The sequence below is a fragment of the Cloeon dipterum genome, chromosome 3 (assembly GCF_949628265.1).
Source record: "Cloeon dipterum chromosome 3, ieCloDipt1.1, whole genome shotgun sequence".
NCBI lineage: Eukaryota > Metazoa > Arthropoda > Insecta > Ephemeroptera > Baetidae > Cloeon > Cloeon dipterum.
Genome location: NC_088788.1, coordinates 18,997,544 through 19,025,233, shown reverse-complemented (window position 1 = coordinate 19,025,233; position 27,690 = coordinate 18,997,544). Strand labels below are relative to the sequence as shown.

The following is a 27,690-nucleotide window of genomic DNA, read 5'->3' as shown; positions in this document are numbered from 1 at the left end:
TTTGCCTAGTCTCTTAACTAAAAACAATGGTTATAACAGAAGCATCACCTGAGCATGTCGAAGAGGAGGAAGAAGATGAGGAGGAGGAGGGGGAGGAGGAAGAAGAATCTGAATACTCTGATGAGGAGGAAGAACTTGAAGAAGAGGAGGAGGAGGATGAGGAGGAAGAAATCGAAAACGAGGATGGTGAATCCAGAATGCACAGAGGCAATTCCGACGAGCTCATGGTGGTGCTTGTCCCCTCCAAAGACAAATTAAACGACGCTCTAAGTGTCACAACTGGAAGCAACACTGGTGAGATTTATTTTAAAAATGTTAATTCTATTCTTGGACCTTGGACATTGATTTTTTTTACGACAATTTTTTTTCTAAAATTATTTATCTGTGGATCTTACGTCCCATACTTAGATGTTCACCAGTTCTTCACTTCTTGTTTTACTTTACTGTATTTAACTGTTCACAGAGCAATCAAAGAAGCCCGATTTGAAACAGCAAGACTCGCTGGACATGCCACCTCCGCCAATGTCATTATCGTCGCCCGAGTTGAGTGCGCTCAACATGCGAGCTGATGAAATAACACCAATCCAATTCCAAAGAAACGCGGTGAGCTCCACTGAATTGCTGCACGAGAAGGCAATGGCTAGATTATACCAGGTGAGTTAAACATTTTATTGATTAAGAGCAACTGATAGACAATGGTTTCCCTAGGCGCTAGCTGCAGAAGAGGCGAGGAACGAGAAAAAGCGACAAGAAACCATGCAGGAGGAAGACGCGGTTGAAATGACTCAGGCTCCAGAAAACATCCTCCCGAGGGCAAAAATCACAGACACGGGGCAATTTGAGGAAATTAAGGTGAATTTCTAAAAGTATTCATTCAAGGAACCGTAGAACGCACCCAATGAAAAATTTAAATCACAGCACGATTTTTTAACTCAAAATTATGTTCCAGCCTCCTCCATCCCCAGCCCCCGAAAAACCTGCACTTAAATCGGTACTGAAGAAGCCAAAGAGGAAAATCCCAGAAGTCGGCCGGTTGGAAGACGCCAAGAAGAACAAAACGTCCGACTTTGAGCACCACCGCACACACACTCCAGTCACTTTCAGTGAGAGCTACAAGGATGTCGACATCCGTCCAGTGTCGCCCTACCTTCGTGGTCCGTTCCTCAACCGTGACCACGATTACGATGACGTCGAAGAGATGGTCATCTCGAGGCCAACGACGCCGCGCAGTGTACGGAGCGCACGCAGCGTGTCACCGTTCAGCAGGGTAGTCGTCATGGACAAGCCCCCTGAAGGCATCGTGCTGGAGCCTTCGCCGCCCCCACAACCTCTGCCACCGCCAAAGAAGCAGAGGATCCACAGGAAAGTGGCTGAGGAAGCGGTTGACATGAACAGTAACGAAGTGGAAGTGTTAAAAGTGCCGGAGCCAGAGCTGCACGTCATCACCGCCGACGTTGAAGTGCCCAGGAGGAGGGTTCTCAAGTCGAGTTTGAAAAAACCACCGAGGCGAACGGCAGAGCTTGATCGTGGGCCGGAGGAGGACATGATGGTGGTTGAGAAAACGGAAATCGTCATTGAAAGCGTTGAAGAAGCTCCTAAAGACCTGCAAGTGAAGCCGGCCGCTGCCGAAGGCGGAGAGAAGGAAATTTTTAATGCCATACCAAATGAGCCGGTGGTCAGTCATGCGGACAAGAGGAAAGGCATGATCATTCTTGACAAAGAGGACATCGAAGAAAACGAGCCCGAACAACAAGTGCTAAAATTGGAGAAACCGCTCGAAGTGGAAAAGCCGCAAAAGGTTGAAATACCGCAAGATTTAGAGAAATTGCAGGATGTGGAAAAATCGCAAAATGATGAGAAACAGCAGGAGGCGGAAAAGCCACAGAAGGCCGAGACACCGAAAAAATTGGAGGTGGAGAAACCGCGGACAGAACTTAAGGTGCCAATAGTTCCGGTGGAGCCAGCTGTTCAGCCGTCACCTTCACCGTCCAAGAAAAAGAGGAGCTTGATATCAAGATTATTGTCGAAAGACAAAAAGGAGGTGCCTCCCGAGGAACCAGCGAAGGAGGAGAAAGTCAGGGAGAGGCCTCCGAGAAGTGGCAAAGCAAAAGACAAAAGGGATAAAAAACTAGAGGAGAGTGCCAGAGAGGAAATGGCAAAGGAGAAAAAAGGTTCACGCTTTTATTAGCTCTGAATTATGTTTACTAATCCCTTACGATCCAGGCTTAAGCATTTTAGGAGTGAAATTGAGGAGACCCACCGAGATGGTGAGGGATGAGGAAGGGCCGGACACATCGTCCAGAAGAAAAGCGTTCCAGCAGCAGACTTCGTCATTGCGGATGAGCACCGAGTCGCAGAAGGCAACTGAGGACGCCGAATGCAGGGCGATCGTCGTTTCGCGATATGACGAGCTCATTGACGCCATAGAGTAAGGAATCAGACATTCAGTAATAATTTGTATTTTGCATGATAGCATGATTATTTTATTTTCCGGCGTCCTTAGAAAAAATTAAGTCACTCTTAACCCAATCCCCATCATCAGTCGAAAACTTGAGTAGACCGTAACCATTGATGTCCATCAAGTTAATTAGGTCAGCTCTGTCTTTCCGATTTTTTGATATGTTGATTGACCAAACCTGCAAAGTTGAACAGGCATGAGTTTTGGATTTTATTTGTGATATTGGGCTGATTTGCTAATTATGTTAGTATAAAAAGCGCACCAAAATCAATAATTTTCAACTAGTTTGTTTCCTTAAACTTTGGATTATTGTTTCGTATTATTTCTAAAAAATATCATCTCGCACTTAGTGTGCGAGTGACGAGTTTTAGAATTCACAGTAGGCAAATACGATATTTCAGTACAAAATTTTAGGCTGAAATTATTCTTATTTGATTTTAAGAAAAATAATCAGCCACTGCAAATTTATCATGAATCCTCGTTTGCAAACATTTTTAAATTCTTCGCAACAGAGTGTGGCCACTTCAGGCACCACAAACAAAATAGCTTCCATGTTTACTTTCACGTCGATGTGGTGAAACGGGACCGTTTTCAAAATATCTAGCTCGTTGCCTCCAGTGTCGAGACTAAAATAGTCGATCGTTTGGTTGACGGCGAGCAGGATAGAAAACAATGGCATGCAATGCACGGCGCTGGTGTTTGATGCCAATTCCTCCTCTTCTAAACGCACTCTTTTCTACATTAGCAAATTAATAAGCTTGTGCACCACAGTAATTACTCTATTCGATAATACCAAAGACGGGTGTTTACTCAGGCTGAGACATGTCGGCATAAGCCACGCGTTCCGTCCAGCTCCAAGTAATTTTTTGAAACTGCTCGGTTCGGGCTCGATGAGAAGTCCAGTCCAGTTGAACGCGCTCTCCAGCCAGAAAGTGTTGGACAAAAATAGCCCGTCGCTTGCTCCGCACTCGATAAACACTCCGTGGCTCTGTTTTATTGTAAAGATTACAGTCGTCTGGGGCAAGTGACAAGAGTGCAAATTTACTTTCTTTCCAAAGTGGCGGAGTATTTTACTAGCCTGGCCCTCCGAGGTGTCCTTCGGCACGTGTTCTATTTTTCCGGGTCGCGGGGCTACTAAAAGGTTGCGCCTTATATGCTCGATCAACTCAGGACTGTCCTGAGGCAGTTTGTTTAGCATTTCAACTTAAATATGGGATAAGATTTCAGTGTCTTGATTATCACATATAATATTACCTTCTGATTTTGCATAAGCGTACCACTGCCGCACCTCTACGTCAAATTCGATCAATTTTTGTAGAAAATAATAATTCAAAATTACCGTTTGGGACCTTTGCATTGAAGAAGCTTGACACATACTCGCGATTGATGTGATTTTTCCATTTCATCAGCCCGTCAAAATGAGTGATTGAATAATTTAGATAGGCCACTTTATGACTGAGCTGAGAAATTTCTCTGCGTGCTAAATAAACCGTGAATGTAGTGAAAATAAACACGATGAAGCCCGTACACAAGAGAGCTGGATGGCCCTTCATTCCGTTTCGAAACATATCTGCACAATGCTCTCTCGCGAATGAAAGCAGGAGCGGAACTCATAAGTGTGTCACACAAGCAGACTGCTGGCACCGGATGCACGCCGGCTGTGGGGGAAAAATTCACTCGCAGTTTGGATCATATATTTAATTTTTTTAATTTTTGCCGACAGCTCGGGAAGACGGTCAGCGTCGACCTCAAGGAGAATGTTTTTGGACTTGGACGAGCTAAAGTCGCAAGCAGATGGAGATGAGGATCCCCTGGAGGATTCCATCCACTCTAAGAGCCCTGTCGACCTGAAGGAAGAAGAGGATTCATCAGCTAAAGTTAAACTTCTTCCAGGAGAGGCAAGTATAATGCTAATGATTATGCTACACTTGCATTGTATCCAAGCTTTGGCACACTTTCTTCTAAACTTACCAGAGAAAATTTTTCAAAATTTGAGTAAATAGATTTTCTGGCAACAAAGAAAGTTAAATAACGCATGACTTCAATTTTTCTCAAAATTTGAATTCAAATAAATTTTAGTTTAAGTTTTAATTCAGGAGCAACATTTTGACTAAGTTAATATGGTTAATATATTGGGAGAATAAAGTCATACACTACATAATGAATAAAAAACAATATTACGGCAGATTAACAGTTGAAATATTTTACTCTTAGGTGGTTTCCAGTAACCAATATGAGAAAAATAAAAAAATAATAGTTATTATGTGATGCAAAGTTTCATTCATTATAAGATTTTATCTAGTGGAAATCGACATTAAAAATTTTACGATTTTCGTAACAGGAATTCGAGGAGGAGACATGGGAGGAGGACGAAATCAGCGAATTGCCGCCTTCCCCTCCCCGCTCGGCCACTCCAAAGCACGAGTGGAGCAACCTTCAAGTGAACGCCGAAGAGGAGGAGAAGCCTGTGTCCAAGGCCAAGAGCATCAGCAGACATAGCCGCTCGGCGACGCAGTCAGGTGAGGCGGCCAAGGAGACTCTAACCAAGGCAACCAACATCGCGATCGGTCTGTTTGTTGTGTGGCTGTCGATCACGGTCGACTGGCACCTGGGACTGGGCGTCGTGTGCCTCTACCTGCTACACAGGGTGTACGTCTGGCTGAAGCTCAAGTTCCTGCAGCTGACCGGGCTGGGCGAGCTGAAGAAGCGCGAGCGCAGCCCTGAATTCGAACCCGGCGACGACGTGCCCGACCCTGACCCTCTACCCGGCCTCGCCCTGCTCGCCCCGCCTCCTCCCACCCCTCCGATCTCGCCCAGCAGGCTGATGCATATCATCCCTGAGGAGGACGAGGAGGAGGGAGTGGACGAGGAGGAGGACGAGGAGGAAGCGCTGGACGGGGAGGACGAGGGGCAGGCTGGGTCGTTGGACGGGGACGAATTGATTCTGGACGAGGACGGCAACCTGATCAGGGCAAGGGTTGCCTACGACTATGACGACGACGAGTACGATGAGGACGAGTTGTTAGAGGAGGAATTACTTGAAGATGAGGAGGAGGAGGAAGATGAACGATTAAAGAGCATTCCATACCGTTACACTAGACAGCCTGATTGAGGCGATCCTTGGCTCGATTTTTAGTGACACGGCAGCTGCCCCAGGGTTATTTCAGGATTAGCTGTTCCACTTCACGCAGAAAAGACCTTGCTTTCTTTTCGTATTCAATTTCTGCAGCTTCTCCTCGTGCGAATTGTAACGGAAGAAAATAATTGAAAATAGCAGACCCTTTTCCTACACTGCTACTTTTTTTTAATTTCTTTTTAACAGCCAGAGGGCATCGCAAATGGCACGAAAGAGGGCTGCAGAGGATGCGAAGTGTAAAAGCAATGACTTTTCTATGTGCAGAGGTCAGAGCAACCCTGAGTAACCTGGCCATCCACGCAGATTTGGTGGTTAAACTGTGATAAATTTTGCCAGAAGCCTAGGTTGACTCAAGCAGGATTGCAAACCCGATTAGGCGCCGGGAGAGCTCAGGGGACGGCGCCGCGGCAATTCAATTGTTTCCGCGCTGTCCCCGCGGCCGGTGCCACTCCATTCCCTCTTATTTCGTTTCCAGGATTCGTGTTCTTCTATTTCGGTTGAGCTTCACAAGCGTTTCTTACCAGAGAATGGACTTCTACTATTTTCAAATTAACTCCTAAAATTGCTTAAGTGCGAAAAACTAACCAAATACTTCTCTCCTAAAAAAGTGGTCGTGTGTATTTAAGTTTCCCTCGATGAAAAAAAGACTCAGTAAATGAGCATGAAATAATAACTATCAGTACTTGGTGGATTTTGCTATAAAAATGTATAATTTATGCATGATTGTTTGTTCGTGTGAATTGTGCGGACTGCGCGGCAAGAAAAATGTAATTTAAGAATTTGTTACGCATTCTCTCTCCAGAGAGCTGAAGTTTTCACCAGCGACACGGAAAATAAGCAACCGGCAACCGTTCCTGTGTTTTGATATTTTTTGTTAATCCTGTGTAGCGTAAATAAATTTAAGCAGCGTTTTCTGTTCCATTTATTTCGTCCTGGATTTTATTTCCAAAATAACCCGAATTCGTTGTTTAGTTAAGATTTCCCGGTCACTATAAATAATTAGGAATTATCAAATAGAAATAATCGTAAACGAGTTTTGAGCAAATAAGCTGGACAGAAGTTTTGGCTATTCAAATAGGTGCAGTCCAGTGCAGTCATAAAAATCTCCTGCGTCAAACCGCTGTATGAGATGGTTCATCTCTCTATTTTATTTCCCCTTTAAACAGTTCAAATTGAAAATAAACGAGAAACAAGCAACTCATTGATATTGCCAATAAAACCGAGGCGGTCGTTTAAATTCTGAACTTGGGACAGCGATGTTTACTTGTCTTAATTATTTAGTAGTCGTTCAAAATTCTCCCAATCTTCTGCCGTGATTCTTAATATTCTAGCACAAACGAATATATCAATTATGCTTAAAAACTTACCTATTTATGTCGACAGGCAAGCACTGGCTGGCGTGCACACTGCCAGGGCTGTAATATCAGGCTGGATTGGGCTGGGTGGGTTGAAGTCATATTTATGTACTGGTTCTTTTTCTACTCCAAGAAGAGCACTCGCGTACTAGCACTAACAGAACTGCCGTTAGTCAAAGTAAAAACCCGGAGATTTTCCACACCACTCCCCTAAGTCCAGGTTAAGTTTTGTGACCAAAATACCAGACTTAAATTTTCACGAACAGCTGTGATTTCAAAACGCAGACACCAGACAGTGCAGGTTCACTCATTGTCAGGGTTCACTCGCACTTCACTTTACATCAACACTGCCGTCACTGATTGTGAGCATAAACAATAAACATCTGTTTGACCACTTTCTAGTGGTGGGCGACTGAAACTGCAGTGTTTGAGGCTTGAGGGTGTGCGGAGGGGAGAAGGCAGAGGGAGAGAAGTCGACAAGAAAGAAGTTAACTAACTATTTGTCGTCTGTAAGTCTGATTGTTGATTTATGCTGTTTGAGATCATGCGATTCAAAATGTCCATCATGGGTTTTAGTAGCACACCAAAATTGTGTTTTAGTAATAAAATAATTTCAAAATATGTAATGTCATAATTATTGCTAATCAAATCAAATATATGTAAAAAAATAATTAAGTAATTATTATCACATAAATTTTTCACAAACGATGTATGCCAAAGACAACAACTAGATTAACTTAGGATGAATTTTCCTCGATTCTTCAAGTTAATTTTATTCAAAAGCGTATTGATATTTTCGGATATTTTCATTTTAATTTTTTGAATTTCTAAATAATTTGAGGCGGCAAGCTCCTGGTATAGATTAAATTAGGGAGACAAGTTTTCACGTTTATATTTTATTAAAAAAATGAAAAATATAAATTAGTTGATATGTAAATATATGTATATTAAATAGAATCAAGTCTGGGATCTATGGAATTTTAAGGTCGGATTTTTTATTGATACATTTAGAAAAATGCGGCATGTTTCTCACTACACTTCTTGGTCTTAAATAATAAATTTAAAGAATCATGGTATTTTTCTCCTTCTTTCATATTCACTCCCTCCTCTCCTACCCATGCATATTCAATTTCCATTTTTATCCAATGCAAATGCAGTTTTCTTTGAATGCTGGAATTTAGCGGGAATTCATGCGTCTGGCACCTGTCTGTATGCTGTCTGTGCCGATCTGTTTGGTCTAGCAGTCTTTACCGGCGCGTCATTCTTGGAAAGCTCAATGCACTCACAACGCTGGCGCTGGCACTGACAGTGGCTAACAGTGACAGCCTCGAATCTCGTGTCTCATTTCTCCGCTTAATTAAGACCAGATAGGCTATACCTGAGGATACAGGAGGACGATTAACGAGATTTATAATGTAATAGCATTTCCTTGTTTCATTTTCTCTTGAATCTTTTCTCAAAGCCTCATACAAAGGCTAATTAATTATTCATGAAAACATGAGTATGTAGATACGTATACATATGATCTATTTTTATGTTGATATTGTATGTGCTTACATATTTATGCAAATTATCTATGGTTGATTCTAATGCACAGTGCACATTATGTACATACATACATATATCTTACAAATTGCGTTAACATGTATGAATATTATATTTGTATAGTTAGTACGTAGATGACACAAATTCTCAATCGAAACAGCGATGATGCATTTAAAATATCTTAAAATATCATACGTAAAATGGCTGGGTTTAAACTTCATGACTGTATTTTACAAATTTATATTGCAGTGTGATAAACTGTGATAACGGACAAACCGATAGTGAACATGCCAGACAACATTTCTTTCTCAGAGAGCAACAAGAGCTTTTTCAACAGGCAACTGAGCCAAACTTCGCAAGTCAGCGAATCGCTAAGCACAGTGAGCTCTAAAACCTTATTTTCTATTCATAATTAATATGTAATATGCAAACACCATCACTGTTTGATGTTAAAAACGAATTACAGAACAGCGAAAGAAAGGCGATCTCTCAAAAAAGCAAAAAGAAACCAGACCCAATCGATGTTGCCCTCGAAAATGAAGGCCTCTGCAGGAAGTTGATGCCAAGGGATGGCAACACAATTTTCAGGGCAGTCTCTGACCAGGTACGTGATGTTTAATCCATTTTAAAAGGGTCATTGTATAAGGATTCCCTCATTCGCAGCTGTATGGAACTCAAGCGTACCAAAACGAGGTGAAGGAAATCATGCTCCTTTACTTTTACGAAAAGCACGAAGAGCTGCAACAGGTTTGTTTTGAGCTTGGGAATATGAATTCATTCAATATTTAATATTTTAAAAGATAATCACAAACTACCAAAGCTGCAATACCTTCATAGATTACATCACACACAAAATGGTTTGTGCTGTTGAATGCTGCTTCAGGTACCCTTATTTTAATTTTTTTTTTTTTTTTTTTGACTATGCGAATTATTTTCTAAACTATTATGAATAGAACTGGAGTCCACCTTTTTGATGAGACGGGCAACGCAATTTATTACGAAAGCGCGTCTGCTAAAATTGAGCCTAAAAAGAAGGTGATCAAACTGGCCGTGGACAGGCAACTGTGCTGGGACAGTGTTTATCCTATTGACTACTTCAAGGTGCAAGGCATTTGTCAATGTAAGATAAAGTTAGATTCACTGGAGGCATTTAAGCAATTCCCTTGAGCGATTGGATGGGTTTGAATTTTTACTGTAACCAAATTTTCCTGAAAATATGAAGTGAGAGAGGTGATGGGAATGGAGGTGGCAGGTAAAAAAAAAATGCAGCTTTTCGTGCTATTAAGATGTGCATTTCAAAAATCCAGAAAATAAGAGAAAACTTGAAAGTGCTGACTAACTTTTGTCCTCGAATTTCGCCTCCCACCTTAACGTTTGATTCTGAACAACATTTTTCTTTAACAATTAAAAGTTGTAAAGTTCTCTGACTTTTTGAACTGCTGGATGGGCTACCATCCATGAAATTCTGCACAAGAACACGCGATATATGGGGGACTCACACTTTCCGCTCACTCACACTTCTCGCTCTGATGGGAAGATTCAATGTTAATCCCTATCCTAGCGAGAAGTGTGAGTCGGGCGAAAATGGTGAGCCTGCCATAGTCTTAATTCTCTCATTCAAACTGTATAGTTCTGCCGCAATTCTGGTTTGAAGTTAAAAAGCCAATAAGGTGTCGTTTTCTAGGTTTCGTCTGTCTGTGGAAAATTCCATTTCAATATAGCTCAAAATTTTCATAATATATTTTGACTTGTAAAATTTAGCACTGCTGTACGAGGGGCTCTACGAGAACGTTTTCAATTTGAAAAACGTCTTCTTTGCTGTTGAAACAATGCTTGGAAAGCCAAAGAAGAACCTGCAGCAGGCCAGCAAAATGAGCCCCAACAAGGAGACAATGCTGTCCCTGCTGACCAATAAGTTCAAAGACTCTGACCTGACGCTGGACCTGAAGGTGCTGATCGACATGGGAATTCCTCCCTTCCCATACAAGGTGGCCAAGAGTCTAAGCCCTTACGTCTACAGAAACACTGAGTATGACGTCTGCGCCGCAATCAAAGGTGAATGTGCCTCCTATAATTCCGTGTCTCCATCGTTTTGATGTGTTAACTTAATTTTCTTGAAGGATCAAACAGCGAGAACATGAGCAAGAACTTCCTTTTTGAAGGCTGCAAGTGCATCATTCATAAGAGGAGCAACTACCGCTACTATGGCTACGTGCAAAGGCTGTTTCCTGAGCTGGGAAAAGCAGTGGTGTTTGTGGAGCAGCTAGGAGAGCTGTATGTTTCAACTCAATTGTATTTTGTACATTTTAAAAGCATATGTGTAGGTGTGAGATCTCAATTGAGCTGATTGAGCCTGTCATCGCGACCAAGAAACCGTCCAGAAGAAGGAAAGGTGGAGCAAATAATATTATTTCTATGGTTTTTCATGATTCATCTATTGCACAGGCAAATTCAGCAGGAGATACAGTTCTATGGACAGGGATGACCACATATCGGACGTGGATGCTGAACTTGATGATGTCTTTGAAGAGGATCCGCATGAGCTGATTTGTGAAGAGTAAGATATTATACTAAATCGATAATAAATTTACAATAAATTAAACTTTCAGGAAATCCAACAAAAAGCAAAAGTTTGTGGATGTCATAGAAGCTGCTGCAGAGATTACAGGTGCTGCTGTGTCGCACCTTCGTGAAGTTCCAGTGATTCCAAAAGAGTCGGTGACAGATGAGGTTAGATTTATTTCACTTAACCTCCCCCAACTATATACTACATTATTTCGTGAACTTTAAAAGTAAAAAAAAAATGGAATTAGTCTGACTGGTTTTTGTTGATACAAAAAAAATGCCATATATAAGTAAATTCACTAATATTAGAAAATAATTTATCAAAACATCAAATCAGTTAGATTATTTTTCCAGTAAATAGAAGGCCAGTGAAAATTTCACTCCAAATTCTGTTTAAAACCAGCTAATGTGGCTCTACACCTATGCAGCTTAAAAGCAAATAAAAAGTGCTTCTTGCTTTTAGGTGTCAAATTGTTTCTCTTAAAACTCATGCTTGAGATTTGTATGAATGATACCTTTTATGTTACCTTCTTTTTTAAAATGCATTCCCTTAAAGTGCGTGTGTTTCTAATTTGTCAGTGTTATGCAAGCTGCTTTTGATGTTCTCCAGATTTGCAAAGACGAAGTCAGTGTCGGCTCGGACTGTGGTGTGGATGGCGTGACAAACTACCTGCTGACCATGTATGGTCCTTACAACCAGTCCGCAGTTCCGGGATACCCGGGCCTGATCAACAAGGCTGCCATGCAGTCTTTTGAGTATGATGGTAGTGATCTCAATTTATGTGATATATCTACTCTCCGGTTCTTCTACAATTTGGGCCAAAGGGTATGTTATCACAAGATCCCTCCCATTAATTGCGTTTTTACATAATTTTTGAGGACCATTAAATTACTAGATATTTACAATCAATTTACTTTCAAAAGTTCAAACCCGTGCGTGGATTAAATTTATTCAAATAATATTAAATTTTTATTCCTTACCAATGATCCTGACTAGAGCAAAATTTGCTACTATTTCATGTTCTCTAGCATTACCAAGCAGCCATGTGTAACACCTTCCTGGAGCAGAACCTGGTGTGCCTAGCCGTGGTGGAGACTACTCCTGGCTATCCCAGCAGCTCAAGCAGCTACTGCACACACTTGAGTGCTCCATGCACAGTCAACGGCGTCAAATACCCGCTCTGCGTGTACACAGGAGAGGTGATGGTTGGAGCTGTCGCCCACCATGACCAAGGTATGATTTCTAAATAGTTATGCCAAAGTAGAGTTCAAGGCTAATCTTTTTTCGCAGTTCCAGGCATCAACATGCCGACTGACCCAAGCAAGCCAAAACCTGCAGGGAACATTCCTGACACGGTAAGAAGGAATTTTCTTTAAAAAATAAGTAATCAACCAATGGATCAGCTCGAATAGATAAGCCATTGGGGAAATTTTGACAGAAAAAAATAATAGTTAATCCGAAACTTATAGGGCTGATCTATTGGTTAAATCAAATTTCATACAACTACCTGTGTGCATTTCTTTGTTTAATTTTTGTGTTATTTTGGACTTGATAGGAGAGCATTGAGAAGAGTTTTGAGGACATCTTGAATGGTAATCCTGCCTGCTTAAACCTGATCAGCTGGGAAAAGTCTGGCGTGTGCAAAGCGTGTCTCTTGCACTATTTCGGCAGGTACTTTGCCCACTACCCCAGGGCTTTCCCCTTTCCTGTGAACCTGTGCTGCCAGCCGTCCATGTTTGAGGATGGCTCCGACCTGCCATATGATGACGTCCTCTCCCTCAGATACTACTACAACCTAGGAATCAGGGTGCGTGTCTTTAACCCCAAATTAAATTCACTATTCCTTGAATGTTTTTTTACTAATAGAATCACCAAGCTGCTGAACTGACCTTCCTGCACCAGAAGGGCAGCTTAACGCTGGACACGTTGTTCAGCATAGATGAAGTACCAGACAAGTTCAAAGTTGAGTGTTCCATTCACTCAAAGTATTGCGAGCAGGCCAGCGACGAGAACAAGCATGTTTGCGCTACATACAACATGTACCGCAGTGCCTTGGAGCGCCAGTTTGTCAATGTGATTTTTGAGAGCATTGGTCAGAAGCCAATGTGAATGCTTTGCCTTTTTTACCAATAGTATACCCATTTTGTTTCTGATTTTGCATAAACTTGTGCACTCTATTTATTTTAACTTTGCTTCTAAATGTTTTAGAAACTAAAACATTACTTCATTTTATGAAAGAACTGATATTTTGTGATTTGTTGTATGCATTGGAAAGCAATTATCTCTTGATTGACTTCACAAGGATTGATCTAAATTAAAGAAAGGTCTTTAGTATGGTGCCTGATATAATTGTGGTATCAATTATTTCTCTCTTGTATCATTCAATGGAATTTTTGGTTTCATTTGTGCCCCAAGAAACGTGGACTTGATGTTGCGTTCATGCAACTCGCCCCACATTGATGTCGCGCGGGTTGCGTTTGTTAAATGTAAGGCAACCAAATAAAACTAACGTTATTGAAATGTTAATTTTTTGTGCCTTTTTTATAAATTTAAACTATTAATTTTGTGAAGTAGAATATTGCAATAAGTTTGGCTAATCACTGCAGGCTATTTAGGCAGCTTCCAATTCAACTTTATTTAAATTACAAAAGCGTTTTTCTGCTGTACCCATGAACTGATTATTTCTAAATATAGCAGCTCTTAAAGCAGACATTCTTGTCTAACTAGTGGAAAACCCACTATGTGAGCTTCACCAATAGCCAGTAAAATCTTTTCTATTTGCGCTTATTCTTACCAAGACTTGGAAATATGAGAAGTATGCTGCAATAATTAACCAATATTTCAATAATGTAGCTCTCTGTGAGTGAACAGAAAAAATAGGTGACCTAAGTGAAGTGTGGATTTTTATTGTAAGGAAATGGTAAACAAATTCTTTCACACATTTGCAGTGATAATTTTGCAATAACAAAACCAGAGTTGTTATCTTGCCATTCAGGATAAGTTTCATTAAAAGTAGGGCACACAAACTTCTGAAGGGAGCCACTTGGATTCTATCAGGGAGTCCCACAGCTGATTGTCCCTCTGGCAAGTGAGGTAATTGAGCATGTCAATATCCTCTGGAACGTTGTGCTCTGTGGAAGAAAATTTTGATGAGAAACATTTTTTGTGGGATTTAAAATCAGAAAGATTTATAACTGTGCCTGTAATTCAATATAAAATTTATTCCAACACATATCTTAAATGTACGATACTGCCATTTCAAAACATTGTTTTTACTAGAAGTTAAGTGTTAGATGCAATAATTGCAACAGACAGTGAATAAAATTAAAGTTTTTGAAAAAGGATTTGCTTCAATTGAAAAAATACACCAGCAGTCAGCTAGCAGTATCAAGGCTATAGGAGATCCTTCCAGGGATCTAAAGCTGGATAATTATGTCAGAGATGACAAAAGAAGGTTAATTTAGTGACTCAAAGGGCTGGGAAACCCGCCACTGGCTAGTTTTCGCACCTTTCCAGCGGCTCTAGGGTCAATTCTTTAAATAAAAGACCTTGGTTATTATATCATAGAGGCGCCTGATGTCACCTTTATAAAAATCTCTAAAATTTTTGGGAAGACAAAAATTGCTCATCAAGTCATCAATCAATTTAGGGGAGTTTATTTACCAAATATAATCATGATTGAACAAAAATTGCATTATTAAAATGATTTTTGAGTTTTACCTATTAAATTTGTCCGGTTTGTAGCTTGATAATAATGCTTGATTGAAAAATTTGGGATTGGACAAATTTGAGGACAAAATTTGCATGTCAGAGCGGAACAGACTCAGGGTTCCTTTGTGATTAGTGGTTAAAAAATGGTTCAAATGGATACTGACCAACAAGCTGGAACTCTTCAGGGATGGGAGCTGGTGGGGGCGCCTCAGCCGGCAGTGGTGGCTGCGACTCTATAGCTTTGGCGGCAGCAGCAGCCGCGGCCACTGCAGCGGCTGTCTGCTGATCGTACTGGGAGGTGGTGTACGAGGTGGAGGTTGTGCTCGACGCTTGGTTGTATTGGTCGTAGTAGCCAGAGTTGCCGTACTGGCTGTTCCACTGGCTGTAGTTCTGCCAGTACTCGAGGTATGCGTGCGCCTTCTCGTTCAGCGACTCCTCGGCCGCGGCCTGAGCGGCCGCCTGCTTGCTCTTTGGCACAGCGTTACTTATTTTGAGCGGCTTGTTGCCCAGACCCTTGTAGCCATTCATGTCGATCAGGCACGCTTTCTGGTCCTCCTCGTTTGAAAACTTGACAAATGCGTAACCCTTGCTCACGCCAGTTGACGGGTCCATCACCACTGCAAAACGCAAATTAATAAGCCTTAGATATAATTTGCAATTTGCTACGAGGCTCAACTTTGAGCTAAAATGATTATTTTTTGAGAAAATTAGTTCGATCTACAGCAAACCTTTAGCGGTTCTCAGAGAATGATATCTGGATGCTAGGAGTCTATACAGTTGATAATCATCCACCTCTGGGCTCAGGTCACCGATCCAGAGAGAAAAATCACTATCACCTCCTGGCTTTCCAGTAGTACTTGCATGGTTCAGCTTGAATCGAACTGGCTGTAACAAAAAATAATTTTTAAGTATGTTTTAATATTAAAGGCGCAAAAATACAATGCAATATCCAAGGGAGGAGTTTAAATAATGTAGGACAGAATAAATATCTTATTTTTCTACTAATTGGTGACATGACAAGTCTTCTCATTTTAAATAGAGACGCGCATTCTCTAAACTTGTAAAAGGGCAATAATACATAATACATAGTACCCCTTTTCAAGTTGATATATATGTACCAGATTTTATTCAAGTACATTCAAGAACTTACTGGATTGGAAGATGGAATAACTTTTCCATTCAATTTGTGCATAGCATCCAAAGCGATCTCGTCTGTCTTGAAGTGGACGAAGCAGTAGCCTGCAGGCTCGCCGGTGAATTTGTTTCTCATGATTTTGACGCCCATTGGAGCCTCGCCAAGCTTTTCAAACGCACTCTTGACAAAGGTTTCAGTCATGTATGGCTCCAACTGAAACAAATATTGACTAAAATCTGAAATTTACTGAATTTTTGTCAATGCTTACGCCTCCCATCCAGAGCTGGCAGTGCCAAATTGCCGTGTTGTTTGCCATTATTGTAATGATTGGTTTAATATTATTTTAAATGTACTGTGCGTTTTATTGCACAGAATCGATATGGTTTTAGGTAAAAAAGAAACGGTAGACGAGAGGAATAGAAATTCTAGAAAACGCCAACTTTATGTGTATTATACTTTGCTAGAGCCGCGTTGTGTTTATGAAATTAAATCAACAACAAACTGAACTAGTAGGGGGGAGGATGCCCTATCTCGCTTTATTCGCGCGAAATATTTGAATTGTTTTTAGTTCTCTATTTTAATCCTGCGCTCATAATCATTTCTTTCTAAGTGGTCTTTTTCAAAATAATTAAAATGGGAAATTTTAAAAAAAACATGCACTCCATCAGGTTATTTTTTTCTGATTTCCATAAGAGTCAATTGAATCACACAATTTACCAAAGTGTTCCGATTCAATTCTTAAAAAATGACACGCTACTGTATTTAAGTGACCTTATATGTAGTTAGCAAGATTTAAAATTAATTTCCTTCTGTAGTCTGTGATTTTAATTAATACAGAGCGCTCTAAATCTTTATCAGCAAACAAGGATTAAATATTTTATAATATCTTATAAATTTCAAAACATAAATCTTTTCACATGGTAATCATTTATTCAGTCGTAACGTCAACAATTTTTCTGTTGCCACCATTCTCCCTATTTTCAAGAAATCCCTTACAATACCCAAGTACACTTCCATTCTGAAATTTGATGATTGAATGCGCTGATTGGAGATGGCATTTAAACTCTTTGGCGCAATTTGTGGTGTAGTTCATTTCACACAGAAGACAGTTGTAGACAAACTTGCCAGAATGCTTTTTCGTTTTTAAAATATGATTTCTCACCATGAACTGTAAAAAAGAGATAAGTTATTTAAGTAGGCAAAGAATATTTGGTTTTAACTGCACAGCTTACAGGTTCCTTGAAATCTAAGTCACAATGTGGACACATGAAGGGTCTGAGTCTACTATGAGAGTTGAACTTGTGATTTTCCAAAGCCTTTTTAGAGGAAAATTTTGAGGAGCACAAATCACAAGCTTCAGTCTTTTCAATGTCATGTATCTGGCTGTGTCTGAATAAAAAATTATTATTTACAGTTCTCATGAGTAAATATGAATAGTTTGTACCTTTTCATTCCAAATTTAGTGGCAGCAACAAAGGAGCAATTCAAGGTTTCACATTTGAAAGAGCCTTCTTCGTGCATATTTTGCTGGTGTTTTTTCAGAACTGATGGTTGACTGGCTTTAAAACCGCAGCCTTCGACACCACACTGAAGTTCTTTAGGAAAGTGGATTTTCCTATGCAGTTTCAAGTGTTCCCTGTTAACATTAACATTTAAGGAACATTGCAATCAATTATAAAAATAAATTAGAGTACTTTTCAAAAAACATTTTATCGCAGATCTCGCACATCCATTCCCTGGTGCGAGTTTCCTTAAAATGAATTGCTGACAAATGTTTAATGATACGTGATCTTTTAAACGTAGAGAATGAGCACTTCTCGCACTTCAGGATGATACTCTTTGGCTCTGTCTGGCCGTGCACGTTCCTGGAATAAAAATAAATAACTATTTTGAGCATTTGACTCCATAAATTATACTCACTTCTGGTGGTAAACCAAATTTCTAATTCTGGTGAATGATTTCTGGCAAGTGGTGCAAAAGAACTTTCGTCTGTCTACTGTTCCCGGTGACAATTTGCAAACTCTGGAGTGGCGAGAAAGATCTTGGGAAATGGCGAAGCATTGATTGCATTTGTGGCATCTGCGGACATTAAACTTCAGGTGAGATGACACAACAGATGATTTTCTGTTACCTATGCAAAGCTCCAGGATGGAGTTCAGTCATGTGCTGCTTAAACTCGACCAAGGTGTCAAAAACGCCCTGGCAAATCCGGCAAAACTGCTTTGTGTCCACACCTCTGGTGGTGGCACGCTTTTCTCTACACTCCAGCTGTCTTCTGTGCAAGACAACTTCTTCCTTGCTCTGGAAGCTTCTATCACAAACTTCACAAAAATAATGGTCTGGCATGTTCAAAATCTGCTTCTTTTTTCCCTTCTTTTTGTGTCTGCCAATACAGTGGCGCTGAAAAGTATTAATGATTTAAACACACATTTAAATCGCATATATTAAGAAAGTGCACGGGCCACCTGCAGAGATCTTCGCTTATTGCAGGTAAAACTGCAGTGCTTGCAAGAAAAGGTTTGGAAGGGTGCTGCCGAGATGCCGTGGTCCTTGAAGGAGTGCCTCTTCAGTTGGAAGTTGAGACTGAACTTTGAGCTGCAGAGAGTGCATGTGAACGGCGTTGATCTTTTCCTGATCACGATTGGCACAGACTGGTTCAAAGCTGCAACGACTTGCTGATGCTCCTCAGTCCGCAAGTGACTTTCAATGCTCTCATTCGCAGACTCTTCAAACTTGCACTGCTGGCAGAAGAACTTTCCCTCTGACTACATGAGATGGAATTCAGTAATAACTCAACTTCAATGTCAAAGTATTACCATTTCATTTTTAGTTAGGTGCAAGTCTGATTCAAAATGTGCAAGAAAGTCATCCATCATGTTGCAGTAAAAGTGGCAGAGATGGCATTGGAAAGAAAAGTGTTTGACAACTTTGTCAATGTTGTTCAACACCAGCTCCTTTGCCAGCTGAGGATTCTGACAGCCTTTGATGTAGTGGTAGTGGGAGAGAAGGTGCTTGCCAAAAAGCATCGACGGCACTTTGATGTTGCAGATCTCGCAGGAATTGTATTTCTTATTGGGCCCAGGGATTTTTTCGCACAACTTCACCGCAACCGGCTTTGCAACCTCCTGTAAAATTTAAAATTAAACATAATTATATTAATCGGTGAGGTGCGGCTTTCAATTGGGTTTTGGTCTATTATCATCACTTAATCAAACCAAATTAAAATGGCGAGCATAGATAGCATCTAATTTTAGTATTTTTCTGGTAAATAATAGTTTGAATGGAATAGATAGTGTAAAAAAATTATATCGACATAGCTAACTGAAAACACTGCCCTCGGCTTAAGTTGTTTGCAATTTTGCATTTAATAGATATGAGTAAATAATTTCTAAAATCAAACAATGAATGGAAAAATCTGTTGATACTACTGTGGAATGAATTTTATTTTGAATGAGGCATGCGTGGCCAAAACCGCTGCTGTACGGCTGAGAGCGTGTCATTTAATTTTTCCCTCCAAGAATTTCATTTTTAGCAGACCATCATATGATATCATGTTTTAAATGTTTGACTTGTTATGGAGAAATAAACAGAATTGAACCATCCTTAATTAATTTCCGCGCAGAGTAGAGCCGTTAATTAATTTGAAAATTTTAAATTTCAAAACCAGCGTGTTTTAATCAATCAGCTTTCTTTTTTGATCAAACGAGAAATCAGCTAAAGCTGAAGGCAGCGGGATATTTCTGTGCTGATTCAGTAAAAAAACACACACCAAGGCAGATGAATATAATTTTGTCTGGAAAAATTATGATCAGCATCAACCAGCGTTTTTTAATAATGAGGCACTTGCTTTTTTGGCACAAATTATGAAGAACAAAAATTTACCTTTGCTTTAGCATCAGACATGCGCCTGCCCCTCTTTGACCTGGCCGCCGGCAAGAGAAACTCTTGCTCCATTTCGTAAAAAGAATTCTCAGTCTTCCTCTTAAAGTGCAGCTCGCTTCTGAGATGTTTTTCATACTGCGTCCTGCTCGAGAGGTTACGGTTGCAGGTCCTGCAGAAATAGTGGATGGTGCTGCCTGATATCAGGTGATCATTCTTCCCCGGCATCCACTTGCCTGAAGACTGGATAGGTGGCAACTGCACTTGCTTGACTGCAAGTGGCTCTAATATATCTTCTGCAGCAGGCGGAAGGCTCATTTTCTCAATTGGGGTGGTGGAAAAAATATCCGAGTCAAGGATGGACCTGCCTCGGTCGATGCCGATGATGCTGTCCTCCTGCATCAGGTTCAGGTCAGCCAGGGAGTCGAAATTTCCTCTTCGAACTTTATTGATGTCCACAATGTCTATGTTGAAAGTGCTGGGCTCAAGCTCCAGATCTGTGATTCGTAAAAAGCTGTTGCCTTTGCTGGAAATTTCAAGACCAGACTTTGTCAACGGTGGAATGTCAAAGTCTATGTCAAACTCTTCCAGCCTGGCCTGCTTGCTCATCAACTCGAGGGAGCTGAAGAAGTCCAGTGCACTTGGCACAGGAGTTTCGACTGTATTTTCCACGACTGCTTCGGTAGGGATAGCGTTTCTGTCATTTTCTTTACTGCAAGAAATTATTTCAGGATTGAACATATTTTTTATTTAGAGACGTCAGTCTTAATATACCTGCTGGAATTGTTCACAATGCAACCTCCACATTTCGAGCGCCTATGAAGGATGTAGTTGTCTAGCCCTACTACGGTGTTTTGACATTTCAGGCAAAAATGGGTATCATCATCGTCAAAATTCGACACTCCTGCTGATTCTAAATCTCTATGGTCCATCGGTGAAAATTCTATAAAACAAATATGTATCTAACATTATTTGTGATAAATACTTTGAGAGTTTGAGTATGTACATATGTACTCTAAAAAAAAACAATAATGGTAATTATTAAGGCAGAGAAAGGGGTTCCGTATGGTCGAGGAAATAGGAAAAAACTATAATGTAGAAAGACGGCAACAAACCTACACTCAACACTTTCGTGGTTTGTTACTTTGTTTTTAGTTGTTTTGACTGAAAACTGGGTAGCGAGTAGCGAGACAATGCCCGTAATCTGGTTCAGGAAAGGAGCAAAACAAAAAAGAAAACATCTTACATTTTTAACGGTTTTCTCAAATTTGATACGTTTGCATATTATTATGTTTTAGTAAGTATTTTAATTTTTTCCATAACCGTGATTTATCAATAACATTGGTAGAGTTATTAATTGAAGATCCTCCGAATTGACCACTTCCTTTCCCCTCCCTTGAAATACTCTCGTTCTGGTGAGGGGGGCGTGTTCTTTTTTTACCTGTATGAAGGTAGCCATCTAGCACTCTGACAGCGATTTCACGTCTACCTTTTAGCCACTGTTGGCCATTCACATTAAAGTCTGAAGTTATTTAATGGGCTGTCTCTTTTTCCTATATTCACACTAGTGACATTTTCGTGAAAATATACCATTTTCTGCCGTCAGCACACAAAACTTTCGTGCGCTGTTACTCGTTCCGCCCTGCAACAACAAGAGAGCCGAAATTTATTATTTACTTTGAGAAGTCATGTCAGCTGTGCCAACTCACCGTTAGAAGAGAAAATTGATTTTGTTTTTGGGAGTTGAGTAAGTAAAATTTACTATTGCTTCACGGCGTATATTATATTTGACAGCATTTAGTTTGAAATTAATCTCCAATTTTGCAGCTTATGGCCTCCAAAGAGAAATTGGCCAGCGTCAGCAATGCAAACATCACCGAGCAACACCGGCACAATACCAAAAACTTCGAAGAAGAAAAGCCAAACGGCAGCAGGTGGTTAGGAAATAATTATGGCAGACTCACCATTTTGGCCCAACTCACACTTCTCGCTAGGATAGGGATTAACATTGAATCTTCCCATCAGAGCGAGAAGTGTGAGTGAGCGGAAAGTGTGAGTCCCCCATACTTTCTACTTATTTACAGTGTAAACTACTGCTTATGGTTATTTATGTACATATTTCTGACGTCTGCTTCATGAGGAAATTTCATTGAAAATTTCTCTCTTTCCCAATCATATTAACTTGGAAAAACCAGAGCCACGCCGTGAAAGTTTAATTGTGATGTAATTTGTGCTTTTATCACAAAACTTTGCCCAGTTATCGTTTGTGGATTGTGTTTCATTTGATAGCTTTTGAGCAATGATTATTTTGTCGAATTTTGTAGCCATGGAGCCAAAAAGCAGCAAACAGAAACAGAACTCAACGTTCCCAAGAAAAAGTTCACCGCGGGACATGGAGCTGTGGAAGGTGTTATCTTCGCAAAATCTACCAGCAGTTTTAAACGATCCTAATAGAGGGAAACAGGTTGGGTTTTACACAAAGTTGTGAATTGTAGCGTCTGAATGTCTGAAAAATTAAAATCACAGAGGGATTTCTTCACAAAACTCTGGGGTGAGGACTTTGTGGAAACTGCATTTATAGGCAACTTGGAACATTTGCCTGAAGTGTCCTACTCATCTTTTGAGCATTATCTTAAGAAAGTTAACAAAGTAAGTAGTCAAGTCGTTTCATTCAACATTCAAAATGAGGTGTATTCTTTTTTAAAGCGCTTAAAGCAACATGAAAAGCTGAACCACGCCATAAATGGAGGACCATTGAGTCCAAAGAGGCCAGCGGCATTGCCAGGTATCTCTCATGTTGCCTTAATTATTGATTTAACTATTTAAAATTTAATATCTGTCTCAGATAAACTCCAGAGTGATGTCAGCGGTATTCCAAGAATTTTTATGCAGTCCAATTTTGACCTTCGAGTTCCTGAAACATTTCAAACAATCCACTCTCTTAAGGGCGAGGTGACCAGCCCTAGCGAGAGTTCCACCAAACCCCTCAATAGTGCCAAAGTGCTGCAAGAAAAGGTTGCTAAACAACCAATCGCTGTACCAAATCGCAATATATTGTCTGACTCGCAGCTTGCTCACTACCTGGACATTGTTGAGGTTCAAATCGCTTATCAGGTCACTCAAAAGTCGGATTCTTTCTTTCAAGCTATGTCCTCTCATGATGCCCTGATGGAAAAACTTTCAAGAACAAGCAAAACTGTGTCATCTCTAAGGTACAGAACCAAGGCTCTTTTAATCTCTCAAAATACTAATCAAGCGCTTTCAATCCAGGAGTAATCTGAGAAATATGGACCAATATTTAGTGCAAGACTCTTTGAAAATCCTTCAATGTGCCCAAATGAAGCAAAATTATTTTGCTGTAGTAGAAAAGGTATGTGATTAGTTAAAATTCTTGTCATTAGTCTATTTTCCCCTTTTTGCAGCTAAAATTGATGGTAACTGTCAATCAAACGCAATCAATGCTGCAGCTCCTATTGTCTATTCCTGACTACGTCGCCGCCATCGACTTAATCTGCACCACTCAAGAAATCCTCGTGCAAGAATTAGCTGGAATTAATGGCTTCCGGCACTTAAGCTCACAACTATCTGAAATGCAACGCCTCATAGACAAAATTTTGAGCGCTGAGTTTGAACGCTACGTCACTGCAGATTTAAATAGACCATTAGATCAATACACTGAAGTTTTAGAAGAGGTGAGTTGGTTCTAAGATTTACGTGCTACCTTGCCTTAATGTTGTCTTCAACAGGATAAGTTGGCGTCCATAGTATACGGGATGTTGCGGCAGAAATACTTCAATTTTGCCAACAAGTATAAGGAAGAGGCATTTACTTCAATCAAAGCAACTGTAAAACAGGCAAGTTTTTTTGTTAATTTATTTGTTCCGAAAGTGTTAAGCCTTTTTAAAATTAAGGTATTTTTCTCATTTTTGTACTGGGAAGCTCTGCGGCCCTTCTACTCTAACATGCGATTTTTTACAACAATCGTGTATACTTTTGTGATATAAGTATGATCCACTAGTCAAGCAATTGTTTTCAAGTTATGAACTGGACAATTTTTTGTGTAAAGATTGAAAAAAATATTGCAAATAATATTATATGAATTATTAATTGAAGACTAGTCAAAGTTTTAAAATAGTTTTATTTCGATTTTTGTGTCAGGGTGAAATATTCTTACACTATTAAAAATATATTTTGTGAAGTTTTTTTCAAAACATTTCAATCTGTTAGCAAGGCTCAAGCCATTTACTGAGCCCAACTAAAAGATATAAAAAATTTTAATGAGGGGAGTGGAGTGATTGCCTGACTTTATATCTTAACTTAAAACGTCGAGAAAGTTTGAGGCTTAAAATGGTGATCTTTGCAATTCTAGCACAGTAAAACATTCTAAACTTAATAACTATAAAACGATAAACAGCGTCAGTTGGATAAAAGCGGAACAATTAGTTAAACAACCTTGGTTCTTTCAAATGGTGGAGCAATAAATGTTAAATTTATCATCATTTCGCAGTTGGTAATAGAAGAGATTGCAGCAAACGACAGTGGCGAGGGTGATATGAGGCTGACAGGCACCGGCGAACAGCTGCAGGGTCTCTCATTGAATCAGTGGCGCCAGCTGCTTGAAAGAACTGCTGAAGCTCTTCTCAGGGTGGTCAACCACGTTAAAGTAGGTCTATTGGTTGACTAAGCATCTCAAATAAAATAAATGCTCAATATCGATCCAGGTGGTGCACGATGTGATGAGAGAAGCTGTGGACAAAAGTTCAGGGAAGAACGTCAAGTCAGATGGGAAAAGCTCAGAGGAAGATAGCGGAATCAGTTACCTCAATATGTAATAGATATTTTCCCTTGGCAGCAATCGGGATTTCATTAATTATTTTCATTTAGATCGGACCCTTCCGAAACGTTACTCACGTCTGATGAGCGTAAGATCGTCAATTTTTGCCTCGGTGAACTATTGTGTTCCGTGTGTGACTTTGCCAACGACCAGTTTGCTCAGTTGTTGACAATGCAGTCAAAGGAGATTTGGGTGGAGAGAGCCACGGCGGTTCAAGTTTGTGATGTGGCGAGAATAGTGGACAATTTTGTGGACAGCTGCGCACGTGTGTGTGACAAGCGCAGCACTGCCCTCACGTCTGCCTTTAAAGTGCAGGTTTAATTTTGTCGTATTTGCGTTAAAATTAGAATTCTTCAAATCTTAAATGGTTACAGGCCAGTAAATTCGTCAACAAATTCCACCAAGATCAAAAGGATAAACTGACGATGATACTCGCCAGCGAAACGTGGAAACAGACTGTTGTGCCACAACAGTTTCAGAATCTAGCTGATAAATTGCATGAGACTGGTATTTTAATTTAACCTATGTGCCTCTTTTAACTGCATTGGTGAATGTTACAGGAAAACTTACTTTGCCTAAAAGAGACTTGGACAGCACTGTGTCAATTTCAAATGGCAATCATAATTCTGCAGGGGCGCCAGCTCTTGTGATAGGTGGTGAAAAATATGTCGTAGTAGGGTGAGTATTGACTATTTTAAATGAAATCAGGGATTTTTCAAACTTTCTTACGGAGCAAAATTTAAAAATTAGGAAGTTTGTCTTTTCGGTTTATAAAGTTTTCTCTTTTTTATGTTTAATGGTGAGCTGTTGTGTCGCAAGAAATTAAATGTGCATAGATAAATCAAAAACCTAAAAACTTCTTGACTGTACTTAACTGAACCAAAACGTTGGCATAATTTAAATTTGTTCATCACATTTTCGTTACATTACTTGACGCACATTGCTCCTTTCTAGATCATTTTGGATAGGGGTTTTCAACCAGAATGACAACTGACAAGACAGTTTTTGGCTTGATTTATATTGTCTTAAAGCTTATTATGAATGATTTTTTATTAGTTTTTCTAGTGTTTTTATATCCAATACTAATTTCAGGATTCGCTTTTTTTAAAGATATGTATTAATAATTTAGGAGTTGACTCAAAAACTAAGGGAACTCAGGTCCAATGAATGTTTTCAACTAGCCCTGCAATTCTACAACTGAAAATGTAGCTTAATAGAATCATCAAAAATTGTCTTTCAAAATAAGCTACACCTCATTTTTTGCTAAACTCAAAGAAACCATCTCTTTCTGACAAATAATTAAATGAGTAAAAACTGAGAATTTTCATATTTCATGTCATACAAGTAATCTCTGAGGATTCAATGTTGTATTTTTAAGCAAAACCATTGAATTTGGAAGTGTCCAACAAGTTATCCCAGTAGAATCCCCAGTAGAAAATGTTTTATTTGACTCAGTTTGCGAGCTATGGAGCTCTGGATTTTGCATGGGAAACCGGGAAATGGTTGAAAATTAAATTTAGTTTTTTGTCCAACAGTTGGTCATTAAAAAGTTGCAAATCCTCGAACGAATAATCCTTGAGGGAAAATTATAGTTTTTCGTTTTTCTCGGAATTGAATGAACGGGTCCATCAATTGGTCATAATTATTAAACAATGTCTTCGGTCTTAATTTCAGCTACTGTATTTTAAATCAATTTTGAAAATTTTTGCTGTTTTCATCAAAGATCGCTAAAATTATCAGATCGGAAAATATCCACCACTACATAATTTACGTCACGAAAAGCTACACTAATTTAAGAGATTTGCCAAAGACTAAAACGTACATTCCCAAGAGTTTCCTTGTCAGTGTAAATGAGATGCGTTAAAAGTTTATCGTCTTAAATTCCTAACCCAATAATGGCAAAAGCAGTGTTGGAGTTGGACAATCTCACTTGAAAACCCCGTTCCTTAAAAAAATAGCACACTGATCAAAAATTTCAAATTGCGTGTGCAGATCCATCCTGTTGTTGCTGAAGATGATGGCGGAGTACTGCCTGTGCGCGGACGAACTGAGCGTGATGGCGCCAAACCTGCTGCGGTGCCTGGTGGAGCTGCTGCAGCTGTTCAACTCGCGCAGCTGCCAGCTAGTGCTGGGCGCCGGGGCGCTGCACTCCGTCGGCCTCAACACCATCACCAGCACAAACCTGGCGTTGATGTCGCGGTCGCTGCAGCTGGTGCTGGTGGCCGCCGAGGCCGCCAAGCAGCAGCTGCTACCGTCCGTGACCGATCCGCTGCGCATCAAGATGCACCTCGCCAACTTAGAGAAGGACATCATGTCGCACTGCAATGAGATCGAGAACAAGTTGCTTGCGCTCATCTGCGGCCTTGTGTCCAGGGAGGTGGGCCAGTGGGACGCGCGGCCACCGGTGCCGTCCAACTCGTTCCGCAATGTCTCCAAACACATGCGCAAGCTCCACGAAGCCATTTCCGAAGTGCTGCCTGAGAACCAGGTGCAGAATCTCTACAGGAATGCCCACAAGATGTTCAAAATAGTATTAAAAGAGCAGCTAGTCAAAATGAATATTCTAAACAACGGAGGACCTCAACACGGGTGAGCAACAATTTACAATTTTAGAATTTACAAAAATTATTACAAATTAATTTGTTTGATTTATTTTATTTTGCGTGCGATTGACTGACATTAAACTTCGAATTAAATCTTCTCTCATACCATTGTTTTATTTTTGCAGGGTTGTAATTTCAGAACTCACCTTTTACCTGGACACGTTGCGCAGGCTTAAAGTGATGCCGATTGACGAACTTATGATGGACTCAATGGAAGACATTTGGGACAGATAGGTTACAGGTGATGATGTGCAGCTCTAGTGATTTGTGTAGTCTGTTCATTTTGGAAATGATTTTAATATTGTTTATGTTTGCCAATATTTGTTATAATGGTTATAAAGATAATATATACTTCGATAATAATACTTTGATATGACCTTGTTTTACTGATATAGCAATGACCTAAATGCGTTGTGTGGATAAATAATCACATTGATTGCTTTAAGAAAATTGTCAGGGAGGAATATT

At 40.0% G+C, this 27,690-nt stretch overlaps 6 protein-coding genes across 8 annotated transcripts in view; 3 read left to right on the top strand and 3 right to left on the bottom strand.

Annotated features, from left to right (window-relative positions):
• LOC135939659 (titin-like) overlaps nt 1–6,519 on the top strand; it is a 129,067-nt gene extending 122,548 nt beyond the window's left edge. Inside the window, exons 147-153 of the mRNA XM_065484147.1 lie at nt 40–294; nt 464–654; nt 709–852; nt 950–2,171; nt 2,224–2,428; nt 4,182–4,356; nt 4,800–6,519. Of these exons, the coding sequence (XP_065340219.1) occupies nt 40–294; nt 464–654; nt 709–852; nt 950–2,171; nt 2,224–2,428; nt 4,182–4,356; nt 4,800–5,570 (2,963 nt within the window). The 3' untranslated portion in view covers nt 5,571–6,519. The remainder of the gene's footprint in view (nt 1–39; nt 295–463; nt 655–708; nt 853–949; nt 2,172–2,223; nt 2,429–4,181; nt 4,357–4,799) is intronic.
• Nucleotides 2,459–4,073, bottom strand: LOC135939660 (protein Star-like). The gene is made up of 6 exons (XM_065484148.1): nt 3,798–4,073; nt 3,713–3,748; nt 3,504–3,661; nt 3,252–3,446; nt 3,018–3,194; nt 2,459–2,636 (listed from the first exon to the last, which is right to left on the bottom strand). The coding sequence occupies exons 1-6, from the start codon at nt 4,024–4,026 to the stop codon at nt 2,484–2,486; spliced, it is 948 nt and encodes a 315-aa protein (XP_065340220.1). The 5' UTR covers nt 4,027–4,073; the 3' UTR covers nt 2,459–2,483.
• Nucleotides 6,520–8,208: 1,689 nt separating the features above from the next.
• On the top strand, nt 8,209–13,586 carry otu (ovarian tumor). Its single transcript, XM_065485293.1, has 16 exons — nt 8,209–8,364; nt 8,744–8,874; nt 8,961–9,098; nt 9,158–9,241; nt 9,295–9,377; nt 9,448–9,614; nt 10,256–10,549; nt 10,615–10,768; nt 10,819–10,886; nt 10,940–11,051; nt 11,104–11,224; nt 11,670–11,885; nt 12,089–12,293; nt 12,351–12,415; nt 12,616–12,867; nt 12,927–13,586. The coding sequence occupies exons 2-16, from the start codon at nt 8,782–8,784 to the stop codon at nt 13,167–13,169; spliced, it is 2,295 nt and encodes a 764-aa protein (XP_065341365.1). The 5' UTR covers nt 8,209–8,364; nt 8,744–8,781; the 3' UTR covers nt 13,170–13,586.
• A 359-nt stretch (nt 13,587–13,945) lies between these two features.
• Secp43 (tRNA Selenocysteine associated protein) overlaps nt 13,946–27,690 on the bottom strand; it is a 197,258-nt gene continuing 183,513 nt past the window's right edge. The window contains exons 2-6 of one of the 2 annotated variants that reach the window (XM_065485834.1): nt 16,175–16,226; nt 15,922–16,119; nt 15,500–15,656; nt 14,936–15,388; nt 13,946–14,191 (exon numbers count right to left, since the gene is read on the bottom strand). In XM_065485834.1, the coding sequence (XP_065341906.1) occupies nt 14,067–14,191; nt 14,936–15,388; nt 15,500–15,656; nt 15,922–16,119; nt 16,175–16,222 (981 nt within the window). In that variant the 5' untranslated portion in view covers nt 16,223–16,226 and the 3' untranslated portion in view covers nt 13,946–14,066. Of the gene's footprint in view, nt 14,192–14,935; nt 15,389–15,499; nt 15,657–15,921; nt 16,120–16,174; nt 16,390–27,690 lie in introns of those variants that run through there. The other variant, XM_065485833.1, reaches the window with a different exon arrangement.
• LOC135940065 (zinc finger protein Xfin-like) lies at nt 16,817–20,872 on the bottom strand. Its single transcript, XM_065484737.1, has 10 exons — nt 20,560–20,872; nt 19,789–20,497; nt 18,723–19,031; nt 18,372–18,671; nt 18,038–18,306; nt 17,827–17,985; nt 17,601–17,771; nt 17,351–17,542; nt 17,139–17,295; nt 16,817–17,074 (listed from the first exon to the last, which is right to left on the bottom strand). Exons 1-10 carry the CDS (start codon nt 20,715–20,717, stop codon nt 16,835–16,837), a joined length of 2,664 nt encoding a protein of 887 aa, XP_065340809.1. The 5' UTR covers nt 20,718–20,872; the 3' UTR covers nt 16,817–16,834.
• On the top strand, nt 21,251–27,593 carry scat (VPS54 subunit of GARP complex scat). Of its 2 annotated transcripts, XM_065484146.1 has the most exons (17): nt 21,252–21,532; nt 21,613–21,722; nt 22,110–22,249; nt 22,312–22,434; nt 22,492–22,570; nt 22,631–22,800; nt 22,855–22,997; nt 23,056–23,155; nt 23,208–23,477; nt 23,532–23,639; nt 24,293–24,448; nt 24,507–24,613; nt 24,670–24,934; nt 24,994–25,126; nt 25,180–25,297; nt 26,612–27,208; nt 27,348–27,593. In XM_065484146.1, the coding sequence occupies exons 2-17, from the start codon at nt 21,650–21,652 to the stop codon at nt 27,454–27,456; spliced, it is 2,691 nt and encodes an 896-aa protein (XP_065340218.1). In that variant the 5' UTR covers nt 21,252–21,532; nt 21,613–21,649; the 3' UTR covers nt 27,457–27,593. The 2 variants fall into 2 exon arrangements, with proteins under 2 accessions (XP_065340217.1, XP_065340218.1); XM_065484145.1 differs by having other exon boundaries at nt 21,251–21,532; nt 22,631–22,997.

What these genes read in the sequence shown, in the direction of transcription:
- LOC135939660 (XM_065484148.1), bottom strand. Translation starts at nt 4,026, where the DNA reads ATGTTTCGAAACGGAATGAAGGGCCATCCAGCTCTCTTGTGTACGGGC. An exon ending in CAATGCAAAGGTCCCAAACG is followed by an intron (nt 3,749 to 3,797) that starts GTAATTTTGAAT and finishes AATTTGACGTAG; the next exon opens with AGGTGCGGCAGTGGTACGCT. An exon ending in TTCACCACATCGACGTGAAA is followed by an intron (nt 2,637 to 3,017) that starts GTAAACATGGAA and finishes TCAACTTTGCAG; the next exon opens with GTTTGGTCAATCAACATATC.
- otu (XM_065485293.1), top strand. Translation starts at nt 8,782, where the DNA reads ATGCCAGACAACATTTCTTTCTCAGAGAGCAACAAGAGCTTTTTCAAC. An exon ending in AGCACGAAGAGCTGCAACAG is followed by an intron (nt 9,242 to 9,294) that starts GTTTGTTTTGAG and finishes ATATTTTAAAAG; the next exon opens with ATAATCACAAACTACCAAAG. An exon ending in GCTGTTGAATGCTGCTTCAG is followed by an intron (nt 9,378 to 9,447) that starts GTACCCTTATTT and finishes TATTATGAATAG; the next exon opens with AACTGGAGTCCACCTTTTTG.
- LOC135940065 (XM_065484737.1), bottom strand. Translation starts at nt 20,717, where the DNA reads ATGGACCATAGAGATTTAGAATCAGCAGGAGTGTCGAATTTTGACGAT. An exon ending in CATCCTGGAGCTTTGCATAG is followed by an intron (nt 17,986 to 18,037) that starts GTAACAGAAAAT and finishes TAATGTCCGCAG; the next exon opens with ATGCCACAAATGCAATCAAT. An exon ending in ACTTAGATTTCAAGGAACCT is followed by an intron (nt 17,075 to 17,138) that starts GTAAGCTGTGCA and finishes TCTTTTTTACAG; the next exon opens with TTCATGGTGAGAAATCATAT.
- scat (XM_065484145.1), top strand. Translation starts at nt 21,650, where the DNA reads ATGCAAACATCACCGAGCAACACCGGCACAATACCAAAAACTTCGAAG. An exon ending in GAGGCCAGCGGCATTGCCAG is followed by an intron (nt 22,571 to 22,630) that starts GTATCTCTCATG and finishes TATCTGTCTCAG; the next exon opens with ATAAACTCCAGAGTGATGTC. An exon ending in AACGGAGGACCTCAACACGG is followed by an intron (nt 27,209 to 27,347) that starts GTGAGCAACAAT and finishes TTATTTTTGCAG; the next exon opens with GGTTGTAATTTCAGAACTCA.